This window comes from Corylus avellana, chromosome ca1 (genome assembly GCF_901000735.1).
Source record: "Corylus avellana chromosome ca1, CavTom2PMs-1.0".
NCBI classification, from domain to species: Eukaryota; Viridiplantae; Streptophyta; class Magnoliopsida; order Fagales; family Betulaceae; genus Corylus; species Corylus avellana.
The window spans coordinates 45,319,343-45,327,787 of NC_081541.1; the positions used below are offsets into that span (position 1 = coordinate 45,319,343).

The 8,445-nt window shown below is 38.0% G+C and overlaps 4 protein-coding genes across 14 annotated transcripts in view; 1 reads left to right on the forward strand and 3 right to left on the reverse strand.

Moving 5' to 3' along the window:
- LOC132173406 (pheophytinase, chloroplastic-like) overlaps nt 1-332 on the forward strand; it is a gene marked incomplete at its 5' end in the record, with an annotated part of 3,242 nt that extends 2,910 nt beyond the window's left edge. Inside the window, 1 exon segment of the mRNA XM_059584902.1 lies at nt 268-332. Within this exon segment, the coding sequence (XP_059440885.1) occupies nt 268-332 (65 nt within the window).
- Nucleotides 1-4,121, reverse strand: part of LOC132175054 (protein SUPPRESSOR OF npr1-1, CONSTITUTIVE 1-like) — a 47,379-nt gene extending 43,258 nt beyond the window's left edge. For 2 of the 3 annotated variants that reach the window (XM_059586880.1, XM_059586871.1), the window contains exon 1: nt 2,745-4,121. In XM_059586880.1, the coding sequence (XP_059442863.1) occupies nt 2,815-4,098 (1,284 nt within the window). In that variant the 5' untranslated portion in view covers nt 4,099-4,121 and the 3' untranslated portion in view covers nt 2,745-2,814. Of the gene's footprint in view, nt 1-2,043; nt 2,575-2,744 lie in introns of those variants that run through there. The other variant, XM_059586865.1, reaches the window with a different exon arrangement.
- Nucleotides 1-8,445, reverse strand: part of LOC132174980 (putative disease resistance protein At3g14460) — a 62,999-nt gene that overhangs the window by 40,958 nt on the left and 13,596 nt on the right. The window contains exons 4-5 of one of the 9 annotated variants that reach the window (XM_059586828.1): nt 1,781-2,037; nt 1,122-1,618 (exon numbers count right to left, since the gene is read on the reverse strand). The exons of 7 other annotated variants lie outside the window; for them this stretch is intronic. The gene's annotated coding sequence lies outside the window, so the exon portion shown is untranslated. Of the gene's footprint in view, nt 1-1,121; nt 1,629-1,780; nt 2,038-8,445 lie in introns of those variants that run through there. One more of the 9 variants, XM_059586780.1, reaches the window with a different exon arrangement.
- On the reverse strand, nt 4,272-7,119 carry LOC132173412 (putative disease resistance RPP13-like protein 1). Its single transcript, XM_059584913.1, has 2 exons — nt 4,434-7,119; nt 4,272-4,300 (listed from the first exon to the last, which is right to left on the reverse strand). Exons 1-2 carry the CDS (start codon nt 7,117-7,119, stop codon nt 4,272-4,274), a joined length of 2,715 nt encoding a protein of 904 aa, XP_059440896.1.

The following is an 8,445-nucleotide window of genomic DNA, read 5'->3' on the forward strand; positions in this document are numbered from 1 at the left end:
ATCCAGCTTCTCACTTTGGAACATGATAAGATCTTTAATCAAGTCTCACTTTGGTAATTTATATTTCAAATCTTGATACGAGTATACCAATGTTGCCTTTGTCCAAAGCATAGTAATTCTGAAAAATGTACCATATTTTTCATATATTGTTGTATTAAAGGAATCAATCAATTTATCATTCATATTATTTGAATCCAATACTTTATGTCCAAAACTTCCTTCCTCAAGGCCTGGAGATAGCTATTTTTGTAACCAAATACAATTCAGCCAAAGAGAGAAATATTTTTGCAGCAGTTGACGACATATATCTGCAGCTGTCAGCTTGTATCTGATTGAAGTCTATATCTCTCTCTCTCTCTCTCTCTTATTTTCTCTCTGATCAATACAACTATAAAGTGTGGTTTGCAAAGGACCTCAATCGGTGTTGTCATGGTCCAACCCCATGAGGTTTAGACGGCGAAAAAAAAGTAAAAAAGGAAAAGAAGAGAACCAATTGAAATTCAGTTTCCTTGTAGAAGGGTAACCTATCTATTGGCATTAGTAGGCAACTAAGAAAAAGAAAGGAGCTTTTTTGGAGGGAAGCCCATGGACATTTCTTTGAAGTTGTAAATTTGGTGAGAAAATTGTGTTGAAAATTAATTATAATGGATGTTATAAGCGCTAAGAATTTCCTTGAATTATTTACTGAATAGCAATTTCAGTAATGGATACTTGCTGAAGATTTAAGTATAGTAGGAAACAGATTTCTAGTAACATTCAATAACTTGAATGTTACAATTTCTAATAACTTGAATGTTACAATTTCTAGTAACATTCAAGTTACTAATAACTGATTATATACTATATGGTATACTTAAGCAGAGAAACATTGCTAACCCACTAACAAAAAATCATTCACCAGGAAAATGTAAATCATTTTTGTGTTCATAATTGCATCATTTGGTTGCAAGGAAAAATTTTAAAGATCAAAACAATCAAAAAGGAGCAAAGAAAAAACTAAAAGCAACCGAAATTGCAAAGCAGAGTTGCACACCTCTAAATATTGGAAAATAGATTGTCCATTTTATTATCATAGCATTTTTCTTAACAAATGACATCTAATATATTAAAAGAAATCTGGATCATCTAATATATGCAATCTCATTAAAAGCGCAAAAGGGCGCAACGATGGTATATGAGAATAAACATATACTCGAACTACTCTGGTTATATGAGAATAAACATATAATTGAAAGATTAGAGGAAAACTGTTTTGGTTACATAACCAATAACAGTGCAGTACCATGTATTTATATAGCCAAATGGTTCGTGTGTTTTTACGAGAGAAGAGAGGACTGAAATACATAACAGAAAACAATGAACATATTAAATTACATAACAGAAAAACCAAGAGGAAAACAAAGCGCATGGAAGCTGGACAATTGTGTGCTGAGCTGAGATGAAAGCCAGCAGAAAACATGGACATCTGACATGCAGGAATACTTGACAAATGGCGGCCTTCATCTTGTATTGGGAAGCAGCAATCAGATTGCATTGAGAGTTGAGAGGCTGGCCTTGTGTGGGCTGCTGAGTGTAGAAGAAGTGCCGTGAAAGTGAGGGTGATTGGGGAAGTCTTCTTCTGGTTGAAACTGAATTAGTTGGTTAGCATGTTTGATTGGAATGTTATCTTTAACAATAATAATGATTATACTCTCGATCACTTACAAAAAGGAATTTGTCTATTTGGATACACAACATCCCAATAAATTATAAAATTGCAGGAGCAGTAAGACATATATACCTCTTTATATTCATAATCTGGATCAGTTTGTTCCTGGGAATACTACATAAAGATAATCCCTCCTCTTCTCCATACCAATTTTGCTTGAAAGACGCTGAGAGAAATGTAACTAGATCAGCACGGTTCCTTCAATGCAATAAAGTTAATTCCCTTTTTTTTAATCAATGAATAAACCATAAAAAACAAAGGAGCAAAATATTTCCATCATTATCCTGTTCAGGACCAACATTTTCTTCATTGAACACTTCGGGTTCCAACTACAAGGGTGTGATGCCAAATCATTGGAGAAAATGCAATATATGCTCTAGGTTTGGTGTTTAGGCTGGGAGTGTTAAACTTACAGGTTTCTTCTCTTTTGTCAAGCCAACAAAGTCACTCATAGTAATGAAAAAATTCAATATTCGGAGGCTTACACTCTCTGCTTGGTCGGTGAGGCAATTCAACAAATACCTGTTGTGCGTTTATGTGAACCCAACAAGAACATTAAGAAATAGGAGCAACAAGATCTCTCCAACGCAAACATTCAGACAAAAACAAAAGAGCCTTTTATATCAACGCAATGCCAATGACAAGCATAAAATTTCCGAACAGGAAAATTAACCAATATACAAACCCAAGTTCCAAAACATCCAGATTGTTTCTTAGGAAAATATGAACTCTAGTTGGAGAGATTACAAGTATATTTGTGGGGGATGATGCATGTTCTCCTCCTGCTACTAACAGTTTAGAGGCCTCTTGAACAGCCTGATGTGTGGCTCATGGAGAAGACTTGCATAGTGGACCCGCCCACGGCTCTGTTGAACCCCAAAAGAAATGAGAGAAATAAGAATAAATGCAAATTATTTAAAAATCTTCCAAAGAAGATGAAGAATGTGAAAGAAAATCAGAAACCAAAATTACTTGCAGGAGGAAGCACTGAGCGTTCCCCAATGGAAGCAGAAAAGTAATGTGCAAATAAACTCACCTTTGGATTTGTTTCTCAATAGTTGTCTTACATTAAGTAAAATCTGCGGGTCAATTGACGATAGACCTCCCTAATCCTTCTCTTCCAAGTCAAACACGAACCTATAATCAATATGAACGCAAGGGATGTGGGCTATCTTGGACCACTCTCGTCCTTGATCTTTCTTGCAGTGTTCTCCCAGTAGAGGACAATGTGTAATACTGAGTTGCTGGAGTGAGGGAGGCAGGCCATCCACTGGAAAGGATGTGAGATTTTTACACTTGGTGATATCCAGGTTTTCAAGAGAGGTGAGGTTTCGAAGGGAATGCAGATTTTTCAGATTGGGGAAGCTTCCGATGGTGAGTTTCTGGAGTGAGGGAGGCAAGCCATCCTCTGGAAAGGATGTGAGATTTTCACACTCTCGGATGGTGAGGGTAGTAAGAGACGCGGGCAGCATCTTCTCTGGAAAGGACTCCACATTCGGACATTCACCTGTAATAGAAAGATGTTGAAGAGAGGTAAGCCTGTGCAGCCCCCATTCAAGCAAGGCCTCAGTGAAGTTGCAATACCAGATTGTAAGTGATGTTAGGTTGGCGGGAAAACCCTCATCCGGAAAGGATGATACCACACTTGGACTCCTCCAAATGTATAAATTTTGAAGTGAGGTGATGTTGTGAATGCACTTAGGTAGGGCCATACCAAAAATCCTTAACTCTCTAAGGTTGCTAGGGAGCAACCCTCCGTCTTGGAAGGAAACAAGAGTTGGACAATTATAAATATCAATCGTGTCTAGATGGCTGAGGGTGTGTATGCCCGTGGGTAAGGATTTAAGGTTTTCACACCTCCAAATTTTAATCTTTTCAAGAGACGAGTTGTGATGGAAGCTCTTCGCTATTGACTCCAGCTGTCTACAATATTTAATATTGAGCTGTTGAAGTGTTGCAGGCAATTCTTCACTTTTCGCTATTGACTCCAGCTGTCCACAATTCCAAATTGTAAGGTGTTGAAGTGTTGCAGGTAATTCTTCACTTTTCGCTATTGACACCAGCTTTCCACAATCTTTAACATCGAGGTGTTTAAGTGTTGCCAATAATTCTACGCTAGATGTTAAGAATTTGAGGGATGGACACTTCCAAATCTCCAAGAACTCAAGAAGAGATGTGCTAGTATTGCAACTATTGGCATCATCCTCATCAAGTAAAATTATCATACTCTTGCAATTCTGTATGCATAGCCGCTTAAGTGTTGGAGGTAGCTGGCCTATTGCAAAGTGCTTCAGTGAATCACATCCACTAATCTCAATGCGCTCAATACACGTGTTGTTGTACATGATTTCCTTGGGTAAAAATTCCATGCCATTGTGGGTGGATGGCATACCCTGTTTTGGTTGCTCTTTTGCTTCTTCTGCCGAAGAAAATGGTTTCCAAATCTTCAAGTTACAAAGACGTGGGAGGGATTGTAATAATCCCACATCATTTGACCACAAATGTGTCAACTCCTCACAATTTTCAATATCTAGTGAGTTGAAGACAACCTTATTTTCACGCATCACCCCTTCGGATCCTTCAATTTGTAGTCTGCAAAGCTCAGGAAAGCTTGAAATTGAAACCACCAACCTCGGACAGTATCGTACCAAAACATTTTCTAGTAAAGGAAAATGGTTAGGTAACTTCCCCAACAACTTGGGACAATTTGTAATGGAAAGCTTACGCAGGTTTCTAAACTCTTGATTAGGGATCCAGTTCTCCCATTCTTCCATATTGTTGAAACACAAAGTTTCCAAGGATTCAAAAGGTTGTGAGCAACTAACCCCATAAAACTCATGACCGACATTCTTCACCCTCGCCGTGCCTTTAATGAAAAGGTGTTTGAGTGATTGTAGTTGGCCCACTGGTGGCAATGACGTGCACATTTTACAATTTTCAATTGTTAAAGCCACCATATGAGAAAATGAATGACCTGCTAACCAAGTTGGAAATTTCATACCACCATAACACTTGATAGTGAGCTCTTTCAAAGTCTTGTGAGGTTGTAGCATGTTGAGTACCTCAAATTCACTTGTTCTGTCGAGTGACTCATCCAATCTGTTACTCCATTCCAAGCACAACGCAATAAGATCAGTCTTTTCAATTAACTTAGCATCGCTTGCATCCCTGGGTTCAGTGACATTCTCCAATTGTGAGATGATGAGTGTTCCGCGAAGATGCAACAAAGAACCTAGCTCTTTTAAAGTGAAGCAGCTGCCTTTTCCCACAATTAGATTAGACAATGTTCGGAGATGAGTTAATTTACCTATTTGAGGAGGCATTCCTTCCAGCTTAGTTGCATTGAGAATGTTGAGGTGGCGCAAGTTGATCAGGTTGCCCAAATTTGGCGGCAATTTCTTTAGATAAGAACATCCCTTCAGAATCATTGTCTGTAAGTTGCATAGAGTGGTTGTTGATTCAGGTAAACCTCTAATCTTAGTGTAAGAAAGGTCAAGGTACCGTAAATGCTTCAAATCGCCAATTGAATCTGGTACCTCAACTATGCAGTACCCACTCAAAGAGAGCGCTCTTAAACATAGTAATTTCGGCAACAATTGATGAGGAACATTATGAGCCAAATGACAATCAATAGGACGTGGAAGAGGGAGGAAGGTACGTATACATTTGAGTTCAAAAAAAGGCTCAAACTTTTTAGCAATATCATATTTGCCACCCAAGTAAGAAGAGTGTCGAACCTTTTTAGGAAATCTCATTCTGTTACCACCCTGAATTTCATCCTCCATCTTGAAGCATATATCTCCTGCAACCCTTCGAGCCAAATCGTTGATGAGGTCATGCATCACAAATCGTTGTTTGTCCATGCTTGATTGTTGGAAAAAGGACCTTGACAACAAATCTTTAAAATACTCGCTACCTAGATCTTCCATTTGCTTATCCCCTTCCGGTTGTTGAATTAGACATTCTGCCATCCACAACAAAACCAACTCCTGCTCTTCAAATTTATAGTCCTCTGGGAGTATTGAACAATACATAAAGCACCTTTTTAAATGTGAAGGGAGATGGTGGTAGCTCAACATAAGAGCTGGAACAATTCCACTTTTCTCCAGGTCTGGTATATCCCATATCTTGCTCTTAAGTACTTTTTCCCACTCATCACATTCCTCCTTTTTAGTGCGCAAGAGGCTCCCGAGAGTCCTTGCTGCCAAAGGCAAGCCTTTACACCTTTCAACGAATTTTTCGCCAATATCTTGAAGGTCTGGATGTTCATTGAAGTTGCTTGCCCCCAATGCATTTTGAGTAAACACAGAGAAACAATCATCATTTGACAACACTTCCAAACGGTAGGGTTGAATGATACTCGCCTTTGATGGAACTCTCTCAATGCGAGTTGTGATGACAATCTTACTTCCTCGAGCCCCAGCTAGAAAAGGAGCACGTAGGGTTCTCCAATCATTATCATCATCATTCCAAAGATCATCTAGAACGACTAAAAACTTCTTGCCTTTCAGTTTTTTCTGAAGTTTTTCTTGTAACCAATTTAGATCCTTGCCATCACAATTTTCAGAAATGAGGGGCTGTAAAATTGTTTTTGTGACTTTGTCAACATCGAAGTCTTGAGAAATGCATGCCCATGCTTTCAAATCAAAAGATTTTTGTACTGCTTCATCATTGTACACCAACTGGGCAAGAGTTGTCTTCCCTATGCCCCCCATACCAAGAATAGGAATCACAGAGAGCTGAGCATCACTACAATATTTTTCACCCACCAACAATTCAAGTATAGCCTTTTTATCTTTGTCCCTGCCATAAATATGATGTTCAGGTTCAGTCAGTAAACAAGTAGTTGCCCGTACTTCTGTTTTCCCATGTGACCTCCCATCAGCAGTTTCCTTCAACTTCAGTTTATCTTTCTGAGTCACAATTCCATTGAATCGATCCGTAAGCTCCGTTATCTTTGACAGCAGCGTACTATCAATGTTGTTGGTACTAGACGAAGCACCTCCGATGTTCAGTTTGCGAAACTTTCTTGAGCGAGCCTGATTTTCAGGAGCCGTGGATGCTTTAGTGGCAAGCTCATCTACTATGTCATCCACATCGTAAACCAAGTGTTTGAGATCATCCAGCCACTGCTTCACATCCGGGTCAGAATATTGCTTCTCCTCCGCGTCATCATGCGTTTTCTGAATCTCTTGCAGCGTTTGTCTCCACTTGTCCAGGTGTGCTTCAAGTCCCTGATCTCCTTCTCCGCGTATCCAGTGCCTAATATTGGGAAATGCCAATCGACCAGACAGCGACTCTACTAATTGAGAGAAAATGAACTCTCCCACTTTCGTAACAACGACCTCTCCCGCTTTCGCAACAAGGACCTCTCCCACTTTCTTAAATGAAGAGACAAGGAGCTCATCCATGGTAGGAAGGAAGGAATGAGGGATGAAACGATTGCAAATTAAGAGATTGGAATCAATCTTGTGTGAGAAAGCTTGGGCACTCTCAAAACTTGTGTTATTGCTTTGAGGAAGTAGGGGGGCTGTTTGGGATCTTTCTCAATTTTCATATTTTATTTTTATTTTATTATATTATCACCCACTTTCACCAAACCAAAATGTCGAGGTTGACCAAGAAGACTTCACCCAAATTAAGGATTAGTGTTCTTTGGAGGATGTAATTTGTACAATTACTTCTTACCAATAATAAATTTCAGTATGTTTTGTAGAAATTGGAATGATAAATAATATAAAGTTCCAATTATTTGATTAGGCCGCAAGGAATGCTCTTCTTTTGTATTTGTTAGATTATATGCAGTATTTGTTACACATGAATTATATATATGTATGTATTATTGGCTTGTATATATAGACCCCCTTTTATACGGTATTTAATGCGATTTAATATATACAACCCTATTATGAACTGTGTTTGCAACAATCTCCGCAATTTGATACAATTAATTAGCTTCTAATTAAGCTCATAATCATTGGATTTTATTATCATTCTCCAACAGCTAAACCCTCTGTTTGGCTTGTTCTTCCAATAATTTTCAATTTTCAAGCCATTTCATTTTCCCATTTTCTACTTTGTGCGAAATTAATAGACACAACAAAAAAATTTAACCCTAGAGGGCCCGGCAATGTTGATATTTTTGTTATATGTAAACCATTAACCATTTTATAGTATGAAATGATTGATGCCACCGTCTTTTCTTTATGTAATTTTTGGTGTAGAGGGGTTATAACTCACAATACAGCTGTTGAGAGGTACATCGGTGGGGATACAAAGACTTGTTTTAGTTGTTTACAAGTCTTCTCTCCTTATTTGTCAAATAATGCAAGTGTAGGTGAGCTTTCTATTTTGCTTTTTCTTTGATTCCTTTCATACTAAATCATGGAGTTGCAAGAGTCCACCATTGTTGGCCTCAATTCAAAGCAGCCAAACACCATTAATTACCAAGAAAAAAGAAGAAACAACCAACTCTGCAGCTTTCATGGTTTTTTTGGGTAGAAATTAATGAATAAATCAGGAAGTTACTGGTCAACAAATAATAAATCTCAATATGTTTTGTAGAAATTGAAAAGATAAAAGTGAAAGAGAAATATAATAGTTCAATTTCTTTGATTAAATGATGAGATAAATCCAAACTCATGCAATTTCAATATATAGCTTCTAAGCTCATCATCAATGGACTTGATCATTCTCCAAATCATTTCCAATTTCAAAGCCTTTTCATTTTCCCATTT

Coding starts and splice junctions, on each gene's coding strand:
- LOC132173412 (XM_059584913.1), bottom strand. CDS start 7,119: ATGGATGAGCTCCTTGTCTCTTCATTTAAGAAAGTGGGAGAGGTCCTT. Junction 4,301..4,433: donor TCAAGAGTTTAGAAACCTGC/GTAAGCTTTCCA, acceptor TGAGCTTTGCAG/ACTACAAATTGAAGGATCCG.